General features: G+C 42.6%; 1 protein-coding gene across 1 annotated transcript in view; it reads right to left on the bottom strand.

Moving 5' to 3' along the window:
* Positions 1–22,161, bottom strand: part of LOC139423951 (BAI1-associated protein 3-like) — a 36,018-nt gene extending 13,857 nt beyond the window's left edge. Inside the window, exons 1-13 of the mRNA XM_071175610.1 lie at positions 22,119–22,161; positions 14,073–14,225; positions 6,906–6,993; positions 5,614–5,697; positions 4,819–4,926; positions 3,919–3,978; positions 2,509–2,575; positions 1,858–2,071; positions 1,677–1,721; positions 1,492–1,569; positions 1,256–1,364; positions 219–326; positions 47–139 (exon numbers count right to left, since the gene is read on the bottom strand). Coding sequence (XP_071031711.1) covers positions 47–139; positions 219–326; positions 1,256–1,364; positions 1,492–1,569; positions 1,677–1,721; positions 1,858–2,071; positions 2,509–2,575; positions 3,919–3,978; positions 4,819–4,926; positions 5,614–5,697; positions 6,906–6,993; positions 14,073–14,218 — 1,200 coding nt within the window. The 5' untranslated portion in view covers positions 14,219–14,225; positions 22,119–22,161. The remainder of the gene's footprint in view (positions 1–46; positions 140–218; positions 327–1,255; positions 1,365–1,491; positions 1,570–1,676; positions 1,722–1,857; positions 2,072–2,508; positions 2,576–3,918; positions 3,979–4,818; positions 4,927–5,613; positions 5,698–6,905; positions 6,994–14,072; positions 14,226–22,118) is intronic.
* Between the last annotated feature and the right edge of the window lie 695 nt (positions 22,162–22,856).

The following is a 22,856-nucleotide window of genomic DNA, read 5'->3' as shown; positions in this document are numbered from 1 at the left end:
GCTGTCATTTCACTTGATAATAGAATGCACTGTATAGTAGTTCCACCTGAATATGAGCATGCTCATACTCCAGAATCTGACTCAGCATCTTCTTATGAATGGCTTCTTTCGATTCCCTCTTACTCAGTGTAGTGTCTCTCTGGGGAACAAAGTGGAATGATCAAGTGACTTGGGTAGACTACACAGGTACTGTGGAGCAGAGAGAGTGTAGTAGCTACCTGGGTAGTGAAGAGCCTCAGAATCAGGTGACATTCTCCCTGGACCTTGGAGGCACTGGATCGGGGCTCCAGCTTAAACCACTTGTCATATCCCATCACAGGAACCTCCTACAGGCGAACAACGAACAGGCTAGACCAGGGATGGGCAACTTTGATGAGGGTGGGGACAACAAAAAGTCTGAACTCATCATGAGGGGCCGCAGTTGCTCGCTGGTCTGAGAACCCACATCCTGTTTCACAGCTAATTTCCTGCAGTTCTACACATTCTTCCATGGGGTGGAGAGATACGTTAGCAGTTTTTAATATGATATCTGAGTGAGACTGATACAAAGTTTAGATAGCTGGCCGCTAAGCTAACTTAGCAATCTACATTTTTTAGCTGAAATGGGATAATTGACTGACTATCAGTGACTGACATAACAAGAGGAAAAACTGCCAAAGTTTGAAATTCCACTTTTTCTATTCTACTATTCTAACTCTCAACAGTATATATATATATATATATATATATATATATATATATATATATATATATATATATATATATATATATATATATATATATATATTTTTTATATTGATCCGAGGGCCTGCCCGTGGGCTAGACACTAAGCCAGAAAAAAAGGTGTTGTGCTCAAACAACTGGAACAGAGGTGCTGCCTTAAATAATAGTGGATGTCTTTAGAGGTGGAGGCGCGACACTCTCATACATTATAAAACTATAATTTACTCAAAATCCATTAAAACCGAGTGTCGTTCCGGTCTGATGAAGGTGAAGGCCGAAACTTCACACTCTTTATGATGGATTTACAATAAATGAATAACGGGTGTTTGCGCCTCTCTGATAGACAGTGAGCCAGGAACCAAATTTGGAGGAGTATAATCAATAAAACGTTAGTTAACACTTATAATAGCTAATAGATACAAATATTAGAATAAACTGCATCAAGTAAGACGTATTACTACTGTATAAGAGAAGAAACATTACCAGTAGACAGCAGTTGGGAAGTGAAAGCACTGTAACTTTAAAGAATTACATTCAGTGGAATGTTGATGCAGCCCAGGAAGTCATCAGCATTGTCCTCAGATGATCCTGATGACGACGTTCCATTGGACCGCACCGATTTGGCAATCTGCTTAAAATACCTGGTGGGATAAGGCACTGATGAACACATGAAATATAACACAGAGCAATCAAGTCAAGACCTCCATTCACTATATTAAAGGGCCTATTTCACCGACTTTATCATTAGCAAATAGAAGCCTGTTCTACCTGCCCATTCCTCTAAGTCCGCTGACTTCATTCAGTTTTTTGCAGGCCTCTGCGACAGAGACGTCATCGTCGTGGTCCCTGAGAAGAAGAGCAAAGGTTATTAGGACCGTTGGTTAGTAGGACGTTTTCAGGAACCTGGAATTTGGACTGAAAGTGGAAAGGCCCCACACTGTGTTTAATCTTACCATATGTCCATATGCAGTAGATCACTGTGGACATCATCAATGTCACTATTGGAAGAAGGAAATATAATCATTGAACATGGTGTAAACAAACATTGTTACCGTTAGGCTCTGAGACGCATAGAAATGTCAAGCATTCTGCAAACAACTTCCAGAATCGGCGTACCGTCAGCACTGTACTTACAAAACAAAGTGCTCATTCCAGACTGGGTTGAGAGTCTCTGGCTTGACCTCAGTCACCTGGATGCACGTGGCTGCTAGAACCTCCTTGGTACTGGACCTCTTCTCCAGCTTCTCCTTCCTCTTCCTGAAGCTGAACTTCCTCTCCTTCTTCTCCTCTGTCTCCCGGGGGCTCTGGCCCAGGAGGATTCCCAGCATGCAATAGGGGTCGCTGTACCCTACCCAGGCACAGTAAGGGTTAAACTAATACAGAGACACACTGAGATTATACCGTTAGAATGACAGCGATGTACCTTATTGAGGTTCAGGAATCAAAAGCAATTGGTCTGCTTGTAATAGCAGCCTGTGTACTTTTAGACAAAGTGGTCCAGTGTTGTCTAAAGAGGACAGTGACGTGATGATGGTTCTAGTGTCTTGGTTGAACCACTGTATCATGAGAGGTTTTTATTTTTCTTCCAGGCAGAAAGAACAATGTGTCTCACGCAATATAGTTGATCTGAAAATGTTCTAATCTTATTTCAATAATAAACAATTGCATTCATTGTCAATGGGGAGTTGGAGTTGGCAAATGGACACGATGACATTTCATATCCACGCACAGAAAACAAATGCTGCTTCCCATCAACAGCAGTAAACGAACACAAACACCCCTCACCATTTGCATCCTTCGCCATTAGATTTTTCCCTTTCATGACAGACACTCTCATGGTGAAACTGGCTCTCTGCAAAACAAAGTACACAAAGTAACAGTAGTAATCAAGCTAAGAGTCATGCATTAGTGAGACATCTCGCTGAAGCGATCCATAAGCACGCTGCATTCCAAAACCGGGTCCTTGAACATGGCATAGAGTGCACGTTGAAAACAACAGCTAGTCGGTGAACTTTATTTTGATTCTGATTCTTTAACTCGACAAATACACTTTCATCAGTGGTAAACAAGATACCAGCAATCACTGCAGTGTGAGACGTGAGTCTGTCAAGAGAGAATAATCCATGTGTGTTTTCTTTGTCTGGTGTATAATGCCAGGGCTTTGTGTGTCGCTATAGTGGAAAGACACTGCTGTGCCGGCGAGAAACAGAGATCATTGTAGGATGGAACAGTTAAAAGGCACAATATGTTCTTCTCTGCACACAACCTTTCAAGGAGTCTTGCAGAAGAGCCCAGCATCTCTTTCAAACTGACATTTGAAAGGTTGCTGGTAGTCAAGGGCATCATACAAAGTGGGCGTTCAGAGATCATTATGTCTCCTGGTGCACAGTGAGCCTCACTATGGCTATCAATACACTCCATCAGCTCAGTCTCTCCGGGTACATAGTGCTAGTTAGTGTTTTCCATGCATTTTACTTTAACCTTGTGAATGCAACATGCTATACACTGAGTATAGCAAACATTAGGAACAACTTCCTAATATTGAGTTCCACCCCCCCAGCCTCAATTTATCGGGGCATGGACTCTACAAGGTGTCGAAAGCGTTTCACAGGGATGCTGGCCCATGTTGACTCCAATGATTTGACACAACTGTGTCAAGTTGGCTGGATGTCTTGATACACATGACAAACTGTTGAGTGTGAAAAACCCAGCAGCGCTTCAGTTCTTGACACAAACCGGTGCACCTGGCACCGACTACCATGCCACGTTCAAAGGCACTTAAATATGTTGTCTTGCCCACTCACCCTCTGAATGGCACACACACAATTCAGTTCTCAATTGTCTCAAGGCTTCAAAATCCTTCTTTAACCTGTCTCCTCTCCTTCACCTACACTGATTGAATTGAATTGAACAAGTAACATCAATATGGATCATAGCTTTCACCTGGATTCACCTGGTCAGTGGAAAAGATGTCATGAAAAGAGCAGTTTTGTAAACTCAGTGTATAGCTCAACACAAAAGAAAGGCACATTATATGGTGCAGACAGGAAGATCCTCACAGTGACAGCTCAGCGGTGCTATCTTGTTCATACAGCTTACATGGCGTGTGTCTGCAGATGGGAGATACAGGAAGTGGCAGGAGAGGAGACAGGAGATGGAAATTGACGAGATGGGAAGTGGAACAAAGCATCTCACCTTGGATTGTTGGACTCTCTGCAGAATGATGTCATGTTCCTCCTGACCCATATCAAATACCTAGGAGAGGGACGACAGTGGAAAAGGGTGCTCTTTGCAAGAGAGCCTCATAGGTCTGTGAGCATATTTGAAACAATAATACAATGGTGATAAGCATTACATCCCTTGCCAATGATTTGCGTTCTCATAAGCACGACCCAAGATGGCTGTACAGGTTCAATCTCACTATCTTCAAAAGGCCAAAGAGAACCATGGGTCACTTCAAGCATGGGGACATGTGCCCTGGTCCACCACCTCAAGCAGAGAGCGACAGAGGAAGCAAGGATGCAGCTTTGGAGTGACAGAGTCTGAATGGATGTAATATTACAGCTGAACATCAATACTCAGTGGGCCTGGGCTTTGATGTTTAATCAGCTCTAAGCCAAAGCACATCTGCTCAGTCTCCTACAGATGTCTCAAAGCAAACATGTCTCTCTACCGCCGGACTGAACCTCTAGGATCAGTTGGTGAGGACAGAGATTAGAGGAGGGGTTTACAACAGGAGTCACATGACGAGACAATCTGATTTCTGCTGTTGGTTTTCCAGCAGTAATTATTTCAGCTTACTTGGCTCTTTCTGGTCTTGTCTATTTTATTGGTCAGTATTTGAAGTGTAAATTACAGCACACTAGGGTGCATTCATAAGTGTGTGTGTGTGTTTATCTGTATGAGAGTAAGTGTTTGTTGGTCTCTGCCGTGTGTGTGTGTGTGTGTGTGTGTGTGTGTGTGTGTGTGTGTGTGTGTGTGTGTGTGTGTGTGTGTGTGTGTGTGTGTGTGTGTGTGTGTGTGTGTGTGTGTGTGTGTGTGTGTGAGAGAGTTTGGCCAGGTGGGTTGTTTAGCCGATCAAAGGAGTGTGTGTACCTTCAGTAGATAACTGAAGATGTCGCCTTCATTGGTGACGTACTCTGGGGAGGGCACGCCCACCCTGTTGACTACCGTGTAAACAGCCTCTTCATACAGGAGGTCCAGCTGGAAGAAAACAACCTCAGTGAATGCCTTAAACCACCATTTTTCTTTCTTAAAGCAGGGTCACTGCTAAATAAGAGCTGGGAAACATGTCTCTGTCAATAGAATGATGTGACCTTACTGTAGCTAACCATGTGTGAGGTTTACGCAACAGTGTAGCTAGCTACAGCCGTGTGAGGATAGAGGCAAACTGGGTCAGAACACTAGATTCTAGTTGGGGAGCTAGATATGTGTCACGTTCTGACCTTAGTTCCTTTATTATGTCTTTGTGTTAGTTTGGTCAGGGTGTGAGTTGGGGTGGGTAGTCTATGTTCTTTTTTCTATGTAGTATTTATGTGTTTGGCCTGGTATGGTTCTAAGCAGGTGTCGTTCATTGTCTCTGATTGAGAATCATACTTAGGTAGCCTGTTTTCCCCATTTTAGTTGTGGGTGATTGTTTTCTGTCTCTGTGTCATCACCAGACAGAACTGTTTTGTTTTCGTTCGTTCTCCTTGTTATTTTTTATTTTTTTGTGTTCAGTGTTAATAAACATCAACATGGACACGTACCACGCTGCATATTGGTCCGATCCGTCATACTCCTCGTCAGAGGAAGACGAATCGCGTTACAATATGAGAAAAGGCCAATAAGTAAAATACCCCTCCATCGCTAGAGCTTAATGTTCTACCCTAGGGAGCCCAGGCTACTCACCTCTCTCCTGCTGGACCTCTCTGGAACGAAGGCCTGGTCTACGTGCTCTGCTGGTGGTGCGGCTGTGTTACCTTCCCCTTCGCACTGCGGAGACACACAGAGAGATAACTTTAAACCTCAGAGCCACACAATCTCCCTTAAGCAGGCTCCATCACCATGACTGCTTCAATAAGGCTTGGAAAGGGTTGTGAGGTTAAGTCACAATGAGCTGTTATCGCCAACCAAACACTTTCGCCTTCAAACGCGGCACACAATCAGACAGAGGCAATGAATGCATCATTGATTTTCTTTTTGTTCCCCTTTCACCACTTTAATAGCTGAAGAGGGTGGAAAACAAGTGGTCTCGGATAAACATCTTAATAGCGCCCCATTCTGTCCCAGTCTATTTCCTCTTGTGTGGGAAGTGAGGGGGTAGAGAGCCATGGAGAGCAGCTTCTTGTGACAGCTGAGCCTCCATCCTTTTGAGCGTCCTTCTCAACCTTGTCCGTCTGTCCCCACAGCCCACTGTGTAACACAGAGTTACGAACGTACCGTAAGCTAGCTCCACAAATAGCTTGAAATGTACCAGACCGAGGGATCCAGACAGTACGTTTCGGGTGGAACGTTGTTAAGGAGGGCGGTCACGTGTGTTGCGAAGCAGAGGATCGCTGGTTCGAGCCCAGCGTGGGACAGTGGAGGAAGTTAAGCTGTTGGCAGCACATTGACCCCCGTTACATAGGCATAGCAGAGGGGACCGGCGAGAGCAAAGTATGTGTATACTACCCAAGACCTTTCCTCTATAGTCTCCTTAAAAAAAAAGGATTTTCATTTCAAGGAACTTCCTGCTTAAATCCCCCATGCAGTCTTTTTTTTTTCATCACTGTCTAAAAAAATCCCTGTGTGTGGTTAATACATGAAAATAACTCAAAATATACTTTTTATCATTGCTCAATCTGATTTTGTGGGCGTGTTGACACAAATGTAAATATATTTATATGCACAGCCCTGACTGGCAGATAGGATCGTCTAGACTCTAGAGCCTACCCCTTCAAAGTAAGAGGATACATATGCAAATAAAAGATGACTGGTCATTGGTCAGAATAATCAGATCAGATTGTGATGTCATGCAGTGGGCCAAAAACTCCATCCCACCTGAACAGGCTGAAATTCCAGTCATTTTTTGTTGTTCGTTTTTTAAAGCTCCAAAACTAAAAGGGCATAATCCTACTCAAAAATAATAATAAAATTACAAGAAAATCGCATTTTTGACTGCACTGCCCCTTTAAATAAACATAAGGAGGTTTAGGGTTTACCTCAGCCTGGGCAGCACGCAGCAGATTCTCTTGTTTCTGGAGGATGCCATTCATACGCACAAAGAACTCTCCATTCCCCTCAGACAGCCTGTAAAACATACAGAGAGATAACACTGTCAATTAAATTCTCATTTGACACGTTCTGTTAAATATGATTTATGACTTTTCTGTTAAGATTATAGAAACAAAACTGTCCTAAAGGGTCTATAAGGAGAAATGCTTTCTTAATGCCTGGTTTCCATTTAGCAAAAGACTAAAAGAGACCTAATGCTGAGCTGTCAATCACAACCAGCAGCACATACAGTAGAGTATCATGAACAAACTGTTACATTATACATGATTCAGTAGCCCTGTCCTTTCACTAGACTAAACAGACATTCCTTCCTGCAGCAACAAGTCTGAGGGGAATTGTCTGTCATTATACAACAGGTGGGTCTAATCCTGAATGCCGATTGGTTAAAAAGCGCATTCCAGACGTGTCTATTCCACAAATTACCACCGGCTAAATCTATGACATTAAAATTCCTATTTATTCTGTTCCATCTGACTGTGCAATCCACTGTCTCATAAACCCAAGCAGGAAAGTTATACACTTGATATCCACTATAAAAAGCATCTAGACATTATCTCACATTTCTTTTAGACTAACATTTAGTTTTCAACGGGGAGATATGTATAAACCAACATTTGCAACATTGTTTCAATGTTCATCCAACTGTCCCGTAGTAATGAACGTGTAGGGGTCGGGACAAGAGAGAGGCATGCAGCGTTTTTTATAGATATTTACAAAGAAATGTCAATTGAAAAAAGGTCCAACTAAATTAAGTGCAGCTAGTTTGCAGTCTTTCCAGCTTCAGTTTCAAGTTATTGTGTTAGCTGTGTTGTTGGCTAGCTCCTCTAAACAACAGTGTCCTAACGAGAGAGCACATTTTCTATGCCAGCGAAATCATGCCTCATTAGCTTATTGTTAAATGTCACTAGAAAACAGTATAAACAAATTGCTATTGTTATTCTGTCTGCACTGTTTGACGTGACTGTAAATTAGTCATAGTTGGCTAGTTAGCAAGCAAGGGATAAGAACGTTGCCAGCCAGTATGCCAATGGAACATTTAGAACGAACGACTGGGTCACGTCCATAGATACAGAACAAAAAGACTGAATGACTGGGTCGCGTCTCTGGCAACCGAACCGATAGAACGAACGACCAGCCGGCTTGGGCAGCAACCCTAGATTTGTTTCGGGACTATATCTTGTGGAAGGATGAAATAGTATGAATAAATTCATTTTAATTAAAATATGTTAAGCATTATTTGAATATGTTGAGAACCCGTTGTATAAACGTGATATTGCTCTCGAAGCCGGTGGTTGGAGGATATATTGCTACAGTTTGCCAGCCCCCAACTTCGTCTCGGGCCTAACAACACCCGTGCCAATACATCCTCCAAATAACGGCTTCTCTGGCATTATCACTTAAATAACGTGTGTGTCTGGGAATTGATGGTAGCCTAAGACCAGTATAAACGGACAGTGGATAGAAGGTGAGACAGCAGCCCATCTGTGGTGATTCAATAAGAATCATCTCACTGCACTACACTTAATATGAAGTTCAACAAAGATTCAAAGCCATCCTACCATGTCTGCCATCTAATGTTACCTTATTCTAATCCAGGGAAGATACAAAATACATTAGATTTTTTTCTCTCTCTGAGCTGGTGAATTCCTGGACTCCTGCCACTTGCTAATTTCATATCCCCAGTCGCCATGGTGATGAGGCACATTCGTGGTTGGAGGGATTCACTGGCACAACTGAACACCTTGGGAATACCCCCTCCCCCTCCCCTCTTTTCCTCCCTCCCCAGACTAGAGGAGTGTTCTAGAATGAGTTGTATGGCAGAGCACCAGGAGCAACAATACAGTCCTGACACCTCCACTCCACCCCCCCCCCCCCCCCTCCTAGCCCAGACCCCCTGTCTCATTATGCAGAGAGAGGACAGAGGAGCTGTCCACATGGCCCCCTCTCAGTCACGCACCTTTATTAGCGCTGCCTGTCACATCACAGCGGGTGCGTGGCAGTCTGCTGGCAGCCGACACAGCGCCCACTGATCTCCCCATGCATTGCATTCCACGCCCCTGTCTGAGACACTGTCTCCAGGGAGCAGGAGGTGGTGGTTGGTAACACCCCTGATTATTTGTGGCCAGGGTACGTTTAGTACAGGACGAGGATGACAGAGGAATGAGAATGCCCGTCTGTCTTTACAATGGAAGCTTGACAGAATCCCCAAAGAGCTAAAATACCTAATTTCTGTAGACATCTAATTAATGAGCATGAAAAACATTCCTTCAATACAGTGACAGAATTCAAGGTACAGATATTTTATTTATTTTGGAAAATGGTAGTCCTGTAACGTGTCAGCCCCATTAAATAGGTACTTTCATATCTGACAGCTAACCTGACATTTTTGTGAAGGCATGCCAAGCTTGTCTGCTTTGTTACCAGGTTGGTTGCATCATGAGTCATGTGGTGATTAAATAGGTTATTTGAGTCTATCAACATTTAACACCATGTATCCAAAACAAGACTTTGGCTCAATGTTCAGTGTACCACTGGCACCTTTCGCTTTTAACCTTTGTAATTGTGTTTTCTGACATCTGGGTTCTCTTTGCAGATTTGTGATTAAGAAAAACCCACAATCACAAATTATAGGGGTCTGTGTGAGTCAGTCAATCTCTTTCTCTCTCCCTCTCTGTCTCCCTCCTCTCTCTCTCCCTCTCCCTCTGTCTCACTCGCTCTCTCTAGCTCTCTCTCTGTATTTATCTCTCTCACACACACACACAAACACACACACAAGCACGCACGCACACACACGCAATTTTATGTTGCTAGGAAACAGCTTCTTCCAATACAGTTTATTATTAATATTCCATTTTATTTAGAATATTTATTTAAAATCTTTGCTCATGTTTTGCTGTCTAAAAGGTGAATTATGAGCTGAAACAGGCAACTAGACATGCAGACTCAAACGAACATATACAGATGAATACAGAGGAATACTTCATGTGTTTGGGTATATGCAGAAACATGACAGAAAAAAATTAAAACTATTTTACAAAATAAATGTTTTCTCTTACATGTATCTTACATAGCCTGTGTCCCCATATGAATAGTCATCCTGAGGGTTATGAGGATGCAGCTTCAAAGCCTCAGAAAGTATTTCCCAAAACACCACATCGAGAATGTTTGCTAGGTGTGAGTGTTCCGGTCTTTCCTGCATTCTTTAATATTAATGATAATGAATTAAGACATTCAAATCCCTCTAATGGTGTTACAAATCAATGAGCTGGGAATAATCCGGTAATGCCTGAATAATGATGGCGCGTGTTTAAGGTGAGGACAGGACTTTGAAAAGAGCAAGTCATAGTCATTAGAAAATACAATCACCCTCAGGAAATGTCTGTCTATTGGTTAATAATCTCCTCTTCAGGGTACATTTCCTCACTGGGGATCTACAGTACTTCCTACATGTGATGTCTCTTTAAGCACGACTAACATATAATGGCTTCCTTCCAACCATGGATGAGAACCTACATTGTGATTATTTAGTTCTGACTGAAGAAACAACTGCAATCTGCAACAACAATCTTTTCCCCCATGTGTGTTTGTCTCTGACCTGGAACTGACGTTACGTCAGACGCCCATCTGGGTAATTTACACCCTGGGTCGTCTACACTGGGCCGGACACCGGTGCTTTAGCCATGCCTCATTTGCATCCTTAGGAATGAGCGCCAGTGTGGATCATAGGTGTCGGCTCTCTCTCGATCCCTCTCTATGGCTAATGATGGACACAAACAGGCTTTCATGCAACCTAATGATGAGCGTCCAGCGGCTCAGTCAGACTTCACTCAGGGTTCACTCTAGCAGTCTTCAGTGGGAGACAACGACCATGGTTGCTGCCTGCCTGGCAGAGGAAGACAAGTCTCTCTCTATCTCCTTCCTCCATCTCCCTCCTTCTTCTCTCCAAGTGGTGATAGAGTGAGTGATCGTTTAGAGCCATCATGGTGACACAGGGGCCAGGTCTAATTATAATCTCTCTCGTTGCAGTCCAGGAAGGTACAAAATGGATGGAGGGAGAATGTCCCATTTTCAGTGCAAATCAATGGGTCAGATTGACGTGATACTGATCCAATTCATCTCCCATAGCTGGGTTGATAAAGGGGAGACCGGGGTTGATTGTCACACTTATTTTTTTAGTCTTGTGTTTCACAGCACCGGTACTGTTAAGGTGTCAGCATGCCTCGGTCGAACCAAACGAGTGTGCTTGCATACTCCCTTAAAAGACATTTGCTTGAAAAAAGTAGCAATAGTACTGTTTGTTCATCTTGAGATGCCATAGCCAGTATACTCTTCCTCAAACTCACTCATGAAATGTGTCGTACATATTTTATTTTTGTTGAGATTTTAGATCTAAGATGTTTGGTGCAATATTTCTCAAGTGAAACAATTTGCATGAAAACGAGTCGTCGGAAATATCATATTTACATGGACTCTGGCTGGGCCACTCCTGCGTTGTCTTGGCTGTGTGCTCAGGGTTGTTGTCCTGTTGGAAGGTGAACCCTCGCCCCAGTCTGAGGTCCTGAGCGCTCTGGAGCAGGTTCTCATCAAGGATCTCTGTACTTTGCTCTGTTTATCTTTCCCCTCGATCCTGACTAGCCTCCCAGACCCTTCCGCTGAAAAACATCCCCACAGCATGATGCTGCCACCACCATGCTTCACCGTAGGGATGGTGCTAGGTTTCTTCCAGACATGATGCTTGGCATTCAGGTCAAAGAGTTCAATCTTTGTTTCATCAGATCCGAGAATATTGTTTCTCATGGTCTGAGAGTCTTTAGGTGCCTTTTGGCAAACTCCAATCGGGCTGTCATGTGCCTTTTACTGAGGAGTGGCTTCAGTCTGACCACTCTTCCATAAAGGCCTGATTGGTGGAGTTCTGCAGAGATGGTTATCCTTCTGACATCTCCACAGAGTAACTCTAAAGCTCTGTCAGAATGACCATCGGGTTCTTGGTCACCTCCCTGACCAAGGCCTTTCTCCCCCGATTGCTCAGTTTAATCAGTTTTAGAATTAGGCTGTAACGTAACAAAATGTGAAAAAAATCAAGGGGTCTGAATACTTTACGAATGCACTGTAGGTCGATAGATTTACCTAGCAAAAATACACAAATTCTCCTCACCTCAATGTTTCGTTATGCTGACATAAATTGACCAGCTGGGTGGATGAGTTATTTTATCAAATTCCCACGTTACCCTTAAAAATATTAGATTGGGAGTAATTAGCCATTTAAATTGGGAGTAATTAGCACTGTGACAACCAACTCATGATACAATCAACTAATGAGACAACCAACCTATGAGACAACCCACCCCTGAGACAACCCACCCCTGAGACAACCCACCCCTGAGACAACCCACCCCTGAGACAACCCACCCCTGAGACAACCCACCCCTGAGACAAACCACCCCTGAGACAAACCACCCCTGAGACAAACCACCCCTGAGACAAACCACCCCTGAGACAACCCACCCCTGAGACAACCCACCCCTGAGACAACCCACCCCTGAGACAAACCACCCCTGAGACAAACCACCCCTGAGACAAACCACCCCTGAGAGAACCCACCCCAATCTCCCCTGTGTATCAATAGTGTTGGGTCGCTGTAGCTCCTCAAGTCTTTTAAAGAGCCAGTGTTTAATAATTCAACAGATCAAAGTAATAATTACAAAAGGTTCTGCTCAGAGCATCACAGGTGTTTTTCTCCCTCACAAATAAAATAGGCGCCGTCATTAACAATCTAGCTGTTCATATTTTAGGAGCAGGCTGTAACAAACAGACGTTGTTGGGTTGCTATAGAAACCTCAAGGTTCACATGCCCATTACTTATGGCTTTGACATTCAGCTGAAGAGGAATCAAAACAGAAGACTCGCTCCAAAGGACGAATGGAAAAACAATTGATTTATTCACCTGCGCCTGTCAATTCTGCTGTGGACAATTCATCTGCCAATATTCTTAGGATGACAGCTCATCACAACCATCTCAGTTTGGGGTTAATCAATCAAATAAATGTGTTAATCAATAACATAAGAAAATTCTGTTGACACGTATTGGATTATTTTGGTTCGTTAATTTTCAATAAAAGTTCTGAAAAGTTCTAGAGTTATATAATAAAGATACATGATAGACCATTTAAGTGTTTCTAAGTGTTGTTCCCCCCCCCCCCCAAACATTTTTCCCCGTTCACTGAGCGTCTGACTGTGCATGTAGCTGTTGGTATTTTGGGATGTTTGATGTCTCCTTGGGGAAGACCAGACTGATCGAGGCATTTTAGAAACAGGTCCCATCTCCGGAGTAGAGGAGAGGGACACATTAAACATATTGGGTTTGTCCAGAATATTTATAGTCCCCAGCACCAGACTAGGCCTTCTTCTCAGAGACAGAATAACCTTTTCTTCATCCAGTCTGAATGCTTGTGTGTGTGCAGCTGTATCTATCAGACTGAATTTCTCCCTGGCTAACCATCAATATCCCTCTCTCAACTCAAGCCACACCAGAGATTGACTGCCTTTTCAAACTGCCTGACTAGAGACAGCTTTCGCTTTCCATTTTTAATAAATAGTTTCTTTGCAAGCGCTTTGAGATTCTATGTTGTAATGAAAAGTGCTATATTATTATTATTACTACCTGAGTGAATGAGTGTGTGAGTGAATATCCGTGTTTACATGCATGTGAGCGATTATAACTGCTGTTGATTCTGTGTGCCATTGAGCCTCACCCGTGAGGTAGCTGGTCTGGGCAGTGTGTGAGACTCAGCTGTGAGGTAGTTAGTCAGGGCAGTGTGTGAGACTCACCCGTGAGATAGTTAGTCAGGGCAGTGTGTGAGACTCACCCGTGAGGTAGCTGGTCAGGGCAGTGTGTGAGACTCACCCGTGAGGTAGCTGGTCAGGGCAGTGTGTGAGACTCACCTGTGAGGTAGCTGGTCAGGGCAGTGTGTGAGACTCACCTGTGAGGTAGTTAGTCAGGGCAGTGTGTGAGACTCACCTGTGAGGTAGTTAGTCAGGGCAGTGTGTGAGACTCACCCGTGAGATAGTTAGTCAGGGCAGTGTGTGAGACTCACCCGTGAGGTAACTGGTCAGGGCAGTGTGTGACGGGGATGCTGCTGGCTGCTGAGGCTGATGGCTCCCTCCTCCCCCTCAGAGACTGGCTCCTCTGCACCTGCCTCAGAACACTGCTCTTCAGGTCCAGCAACGTCGTCATGCTCATTCACTACCTGGGGTCACAAGGAGAATAATTCACATGAACATGAGCCTAAAACATGTGTCAGGTTGTACAACAATGTTCAGTAAATGTCTGAAAATCCTTGTAATTGTTTATCCCAGTGTTTATTTGAACTATAGTTGGATATACAGTATCTACCACAGATGTGATATATCCACTTGAGGAGCTTCCCTTTGGCTACATAAACACAGGGCTAATCACAGTAATCACACCCTCTTAACTCAATTATGCTCAACCCATGGCAGAAGGTACGTGCTATTTCTGTCCAAGGCTGACTGATATCGTATGCTGTTTGATTTCATCATAGACTTGCTGGTTGGCCACTGTTGTGACAAGCCTACCTGCAATAACTCTCATTAAAGCAATGCTCTCTCAAATCCTCCTCCGCCGACCCCCATCTACTGTGGCAGAGAGAAGTGCTGCTAAGATAGAAGTATCATCACCACAGACATCTAATTCATCCCTGACTTTGTTCTTAAGGGTCCTAGTTAAACTGTGACACGATGTGAGATTTCTAAAGAACAAGGCCATCGTTAGGTTCCACCTCAGTGAGTATGAGTCACTCTCCAGCCTCTGACCAGCTTGTATGGTGGCTGACACCAGTAGACGCAGCAACAGTACAATGTAGAGGTAGAGAAAAAACTAAAAGGCACTAAAAGACAAGAAATGACATGGATACAAGAGAGAGGGTTTGATTGATGGCAACGTTTTTTCAGGGGACAGATATACATTATTTTCATCAGCTGACAGCAAATGTCTTTTTTTTTGTCACATCTCTGAGGGAAGAGGAAGAGAGACAGACTGGCAGCTCTGTGTTCTGCCTTCTCTTAAAACAGTGAAAGTGACACATTAAATAACAGCTAGCTAGACAATATATTTGTAATAGGAATTAACTCAATGTAACTGGTCGAGACAGATAGTGCGCTTGCCTCGCACTTTTAGTTAGAATGTCAATAGTATCATCGTTGTAGGTATTCATATGTCTATAACGCCTCCATTGAGGAAGGTTCTGGATTGCAGTGCCCCTTGGAAATGGGTCAAAAGAGTTACTGCCTATGAATGAAGTGGGTTTGAATCTCATGCCACTATTTCCTATACAGTGACACCATAGTTAAACCCACATGATAAGAAGTACTGTTTTCATTTCACATTTTCATTTCTCAGGGGAGGCTTTTGTGAGAGAGATTTGTTATATATTGGTCAACTGTGTGCACCGTTTCATGTTTCCCCAAGGTCATAGACACCTGATGCTGTTTTAACAGAGCAAACTACTAACACCAGATACCTGCTTGTGTCTCAGATGCAATACTTGTCTGTTAGGTATACACTTGCAGCTCTGACTGGTGATAGTTAGCAAAGCATCACAGTCAGGGAGAAGCCTTCTCCCAGGTGAGCAGCTCGTTTCAATTAGACGTGGCTGGCCTCCCAACTGGATGTCCCTCTGTCTCAGTCATCAAGTCCCAATGACAAAAAAACGAGTCAACGTGCCAAGGAAACACTCACAGCCAAGTGAATATCTGTCTCTCTTACTCTCACTCTCACTTTCACTCTCACACAAACACACACACACACACACATCACAGGTGCCCGAACCTTAACAGGGACTGACGGCGTTGCTCAACACTGTGTTTCTCCTTTGAGAAGCCAGCGAGCCCCAGCAGCGAAAGGCTCCTTGCTGTTAGGGGATGGAGGGGTCTCTATGGTAACGGTGGAGGGAGAGAAAGGGGTTGGTAAATCCAGGTAGACAGAATTCTACCGAGGCAGGCTGCATAAATAATCACTTAATGTTATTATATCAGTCTTCCCCTGGCCAGGCTAGCTTAACACACCACAGCACCAATGATCCCGATCCCACCTAGATTCTCATCTCCTCATCTCCATATTCAGGGAGGCTAAAGGACTGCAAATACCCCATCATCAGACTCCCAGGGAGCCAGAATGACACAGTTCTTTCCAAAGCCAATTGTGATGGAGATAAAAAATGGATTTATGACTCATATCTATAAAAAAAATATATCCCATTCCGTCGCTGGGGACTCATCCTGCCGCTGATGTCATTATCATCCTTATAGATTGGTTAACCTACTGGTATCTATCAAATGACATCAGCCAGCCTAGACTGCTGCTGTAAAGTGTATCCATCCGTGGGACCCTGGAGTCTCACAGCAAGCTTTCTTGATCTCATTTCTTCAGGATTGAGTGAACAGATTCTGCCATGATATCTTTTTCAAAATAGAGGGCAGGCATTTTTATTAAATGTAATTTGAATGCCGTTGTTATCAATTAGTCCACAAGTGTTATCTATTTAGCCATGTTTGGTGACGATCCTGCCAGTCCATCAGAATACAGATTGTTTAAATGATCTCGTTGGTCCTATGGGAGATCGACTTGATTATATGCATGGACTGTAGTGTATATGGCCTACTGTGTGTGTGTGTGTGTGTGTGTGTGTGTGTGTGTGTGTGTGTGTGTGTGTGTGTGTGTGTGTGTGTGTGTGTGTGTGTGTGTGTGTGTGTGTGTGTGTGTGTGTGTGTGTGTGTGTGTGTTTTTCTCAAATCCAATTGTATTTTCCACAGTTGTCATTTCTCAATATTATTGTGGTTTTGGGACATACACTGGAAGTAATTCATTCTATTATTTATTACGTTATGTATGTTCAGGATGCTCTACAAACCACTGAAATGCCAAGAATGCTTTTCATTAACGACTGGCAATCAAATGGACATTCTGCAAAATTATAATTAAATAATAAGATATCCACATAATAAAGATATCCACATGTTGACCTTCCGCTTTGTCAAAATGTAATTACATTCAAAGGCACACAAAAACAACATCATTATGGAACCAACCCAATTAACCGCTATCTTTTTGATTGATGAATCCTTTGTGTGTGGGCCAAACAAGTGGTCACTCAGGCCCACAGACTGAAACCTGTGTGAATGGCTCATCTACAGATAATCAGTGGGAAAGGACCTTATTGATTTGACAAGGGCTCACTTACAGTGGGGCAAAAAAGTATTTAGTCAGCCACCAATTGTGCAAGTTCTCCCACTTAAAAAGATGAGAGAGGTCTGTAATTTTCATCATAGGTACACTTCAACTATGACAGACAAAATGAGAAAAAAAAATCCAGAAAATCACATTGTAGGATTTTTAATGAATTTATTTGCAAATTATGGTGGAAAATAAGTATTTGGTCAATAACAAAAGTTTATCTCAATACTTTGTTATATATCCTTTGTTGGCAATGACAGAGGTCAAACGTTTTCTGTAAGTCTTCACAAGGTTTTTACACACCGTTGCTGGTATTTTGGCCCATTCCTCCATGCAGATTCCCTCTAGAGCAGTGATGTTTTGGGGCTGTTGCTGAGCAACACGGACTTTCAACTCCCACCAAAGATTTTCTATGGGGTTGAGATCTGGAGACTGGCTAGGCCACTCCAGGACCTTGAAATGCTTCTTACGAAGCCCCTCCTTCATTGCCCGGGCGGTGTTTTTGGGATCATTGTCATGCTGAAAGACCCAGCCGCGTTTCATCTTCAATGCCCTTGCTGATGGAAGGAGGTATTCACTCAAAATCTCACGATACATGGCCCCATTCATTCTTTCCTTTACACGGATCAGTCGTCCTGGTCCCTTTGCAGAAAAACAGCCCCAAAGCATGATGTTTCCACCCCCATGCTTCACAGTAGGTATGGTGTTCTTTGGATGCAACTCAGCATTCTTTGTCCTCAAACATGACGAGTTGAGTTTTTACCAAAAAGTTATATTTTGGTTTCATCTGACCATATGACATTCTCCCAATCTTCTTCTGGATCATCCAAATGCTCTCTAGCAAACTTCAGACGGGCCTGGACATGTACTGGCTTAAGCAGGGGGACACGTCTGGCACTGCAGGATTTGAGTCCCTGGCGGCATAGTGTGTTACTGATGGTAGGCTTTGTTACTTTGGTCCCAGCTCTCTGCAGGTCATTCACTAGGTCCCCCCGTGTGGTTCTGGGATTTTTGCTCACCGTTCTTGTGATCATTTTGACCCCACGGGGTGAGATCTTGCGTGGGGCCCCAGATCGAGCAAGATTATCAGTGGTCTTGTATATCTTCCATTGTGGGAGTTAATTGCTCCCACAGTTGATTTCTTCAAACCAAGCTGCTTACCTATTGCAGATTCAGTCATCCCAGCCTGGTGCAGGTCTACAATTTTGTTTCTGGTGTCCTTTGACAGCTCTTTGGTCTTGGCCATTAATACAGGTAACGAGTGGAGGACAGAGGAGCCTCTTAAAGAAGAAGTTACAGGTCTGTGAGAGCCAGAAATCTTGCTTGTTTGTAGGTGACCAAATACTTATTTTCCACCATAATTTGCAAATAAATTCATTAAAAATCCTACAATGTGATTTTCTGGATTTTTTTCCCTAATTTTGTCTGTCATAGTTGAATTCTACCTATGTTGAAAATTACAGGCCTCTCTCATCTTTTTAAGAGGGAGGACTTGCACAATTGGTGGCTGACTAAAAACTTTTTTGCCCCACTGTATGTCCAACACAAACATAACAGCCATACTAGAGTCCTGGGCATTGTGACATGGCAGACAGAACATGTTGGGCTGGGAGCTCCACATCAAACCTTTAAGGCTCTTGTTGAACATGGAGAGAAAATTCCTCACATGGAATGGGGAGACATAGCTACAGTATCATTGGGATCTGTGTGCATGTCTAGATAGATAAGGGCTCTGATCCCCTCTAGGCTTTGGCAGAACCACCCGATGACAATCAGAGGTTCCACGGTAGCAGCTTATTCTCAGCAGCCCCTGCACAGCCAATGAGCCAATCTGATAGGTTGATCAGCGGGCACTCAATTCAGGATTGACATAAGACTGACACTTTGCATCTGAGATCGATAGGCAGTGAATATTTGTCAGTGTTGGTGGGATTGAGTCTGGGAGCTGTTTAACAGCATGGGTAAAGTCTTTCTGTGCTAGGTAGGCTAAACAAAGCCACAATCTGGCAACACAGCAGAAACTACTTAGAGATCCACATGAACAAGGGCATACTGCAGGGAGCAACAATTCTCTATTCAATGAGAATTCACTTTTATGACTATTCTCTGAATACACTGGGTACATGCAATGCATTACATGATATGTAAAACAATACAGACTGGTTATATTATGTAGATAAGCAAGGTCTCCTCTCTATTCTACTCAACTCTCAATACAAACACAACCTCAAACACAACACAATATCAACCATGGTGACTATGACAGGATATATTATATTATATGAAAGGTTGCATGATGGTTAGGGTAAATGCTTATGAGCTCGATCCTTTACAAAACCATGATCCTGTGTGAAGGGACAAATGAATGATTCACAGCGTGTTCGTCTCTCTTTAGAAAAAAGGACCGGGGAACCCTTCAACCAACATAATACGACCTGGATCCGTAGACTCATAGTCATACGTAGTCCTACTATAAGGGCCAAATTGACATACGGACACATCGAAATGAAGTTACCCTCTCACTCCACCTTTTCATAAGTTGCTCTTTTGGGTATTTAAGGAGAGAGAGAGAGGGGTGCGGGGAATAGACAGTGTTAGCCAGTGTGTTTTATAGCACCAGTAGTGCTGAGAGTGTGACTCATAGGGCTAAGCTCTAGAATCAAGTAGCCTCTAACCTGCAGCATCTAAAGTAGATGTTTTAGAGGCTCTAAAGTAGCCACTAACCTGCAGCCTCTAAAGTAGAGGTTTTAGAGGATCTAAAGTAGAGGTTTTAGAGGATCTAAAATAGCCTCTAATCTGCAGCCTCTAAAGTAGAGCCTTTAGAGGCTCTAAAGTAGTCTCTAAAGCTCTGAGGGAAGAAACTGTACCACACAGACAGATTTAAACCGTCAATCAATAAGAGAATGGATTTTTTTTATAGCCATAGATGTAACCATAGATGTGGGAACAACCATTCAAGTGACTGATTGTGTTTAGAATGATATCTCTGCGACAGCGATTTCTAATCAACCGTGTTTTTTCATATCTCAAACTGAAGTGACCGTTACAGAACCAAGCAATCAGACAATCACATGTCACAATACATTAGGCATATCCCAAAAATAACAGCACTATCAAACTGTGTGCTAATGTTACTCTCAATACAGCACTGTAAATGCACTGTGCAGACATAACATGACTATTCTGTAATTGTTCTCTTTGTATAAGATTGAGAGACCTATTTTCTCAAGAGAACTCAAGGGGGACTTCTAAGAATTATGTGAAACAAAATGGTAAAAGAAAATCGGATTCAGAGTTTTCTGTCTTCTGGGACATTACGATGTGTGTCCAGAGGCACATTTTGTTAAATTATTTTGATTAGCGTAATATGATGCAGGATTAATTACAGGCTATGAGGCTACTCATGTAGGAGAGGCAAAATTCAGTGGAGGAAATAATATTTTCTTCACTGAATGCATCCACTTGGTACATGATGATGAAATGTAATTCCTTATTAAAACTCTAAGTGATTACTTTCTAGGTGCAGTGGAACACCTGTCTGAGTTATTTGTCTTCTTAAGATACTTAACGAGCTCCTTCTAAGTGAACACTTAGGACCCCGCTTGTTTTTGTTTACCTCTAAAGAGCTTCATTAAAAAAGGAAATCATATTCCTGCAATCTGCATAACAGTCATTCACCTCTCTGGTACATGCAAATCGTCTGAGTGCAGAGTGTATTGCCACAAAGACCAGACTGATTATGCATCAAACCTCATCATTGAAATGCACAAATGAGGGCCAATATCGCACAATTATTGGAGAGAGACCATCGGTACTTTCAGAAGTATTGTTAAAAGTTAAAAGGGAGGTTACCAGGAGTGATTGCTATAACGAACACACCAACCATCCCTACGTCAGGTTAGTCAGTTTCCAAGACAACTGCATGATATATACATAAGACAGGTTCTCTTGGCGAATACATCCCTAATGCAGAAAACTATGCTTCATGACAATTTTGCAGGACTAGATGATTGGGGGAAAGTATGCTCTACAAAGGATTCTGATTGTACAGTAATGGAGATTTGTTGAAAGCACTATAAGTGTAACTATGCAGTTATTATCAATTCACACATCTAGCCTTTAAGTGAAAATAATAATTGACATACATACTTCTGTATTTAAAAAAAATTGTGTGTGCTTCTCTGCCTGTCTGTTTCTTAAATTATTTCTACATACCAAATAAGAGTTTCAGTTCAGCAAGGTTGGGTTGCCTTGACCAATGTAGGGAACAGGTTGCAGCTTTTCTAAACGTATCTTTGACATGAACAACTAAGATGGAACAATAGGATGAAATCCTTTGAAAGATCACATGCAGAGTGCATGTTAGAGAACACAAGATCCTCTGAAAGATAGTGCGTACCATTACCCAACATCTTGTTGAGGAAATGAAATCACCTGTTCGTACTTTTTCTCTGGTCAATAATCAACCAACAGATCAACCAAAAGCATCATGAATAACTAGGATTTAATTTTAAAACCGAAATTAATATTACTGGATTCTGAGGGGATGGATAAACAACTTTTTCTTAGAATAATAAACTTAAAAGGGGGACTAGCAGCTAAGTGACAACAAAACGACATTCATACACATAAGATTTACCATGGCATAAAATATGTATCTGTCAACCTTTTAAAATATTCGTTGATTATGCACGCAAATTGGTTACAATTAAATTCAACAGGTATGGAAGCAATGAAATGTCCCCTCCAAAATGTTCACATATTGAAACAGAATACAATCAATAATGCAAAGTGCTCTTTTCATCTTTAAAACAGACATGGAATAGAGATGGTATAGGCGCATCTAAATAAAGTTGAAATGCTGTAGATAAAGAAAAAGAATGCTCACCTGTAGCTTTCTCATTCACAGTTGCGATGTGCGTATGTTTTTGCTTGCGTCTCTTGAGTTTCTGTTTTGGCACAACAAAATCGACGGAAAATAGGTGTTTGTCTCTTTAAGATAGTAGATAATCATCGGCCGCAATAAACGTTAATTTATTTTATTTGATCACAGACAAACGCTCTCATTTTTCCCGGAGATGTTTTCTTCTTCACTCATGCTATACCGGTGGTCTCCATATATAGTCACAGGAAGTGAAGGCACACTTTCCCCGCCTCGGGCTGTTGCGGAGGGATGTAAGAAATACACTGTGAAGAAGAGGGTAGATCTACCTGTCACATTTAGCTAGCTATACCTGTGTCTTCTGTCATAATCATCTGCTATAGCTTCAAAATTATACAGTAATAAAGGATACTTGTGTTCAGCCAACTACACCAGCATTAACACAAAGGGTTATTGTTGATTTGGTACAGGGAACAGTTGATGGAATATGTACCTGAAGTCAAACATTATCAAGTCAACCTGTAAACGGGCCAGATTTGGCCTGCAAGTTTTATTATTAGACATAAAAGACTGTAAAACACCATGAAACCAACGGCAAGTGATTTAAATGTTGGAAATCTGTTCCCAAGTATTCCCACGCGTAATACAGAGAAACATGTAACTATACACAGATGTAAGCAAGGTTTGAAATGATTGTTTAAGTCAAATATTGTATCTGTTGGGCTTCTTGGTGTCAATTTGCGG

The sequence above is a fragment of the Oncorhynchus clarkii genome, chromosome 13 (assembly GCF_045791955.1).
Source record: "Oncorhynchus clarkii lewisi isolate Uvic-CL-2024 chromosome 13, UVic_Ocla_1.0, whole genome shotgun sequence".
Lineage (NCBI taxonomy): Eukaryota > Metazoa > Chordata > Actinopteri > Salmoniformes > Salmonidae > Oncorhynchus > Oncorhynchus clarkii.
This window is presented reverse-complemented; position numbering and strand designations above follow the sequence as displayed.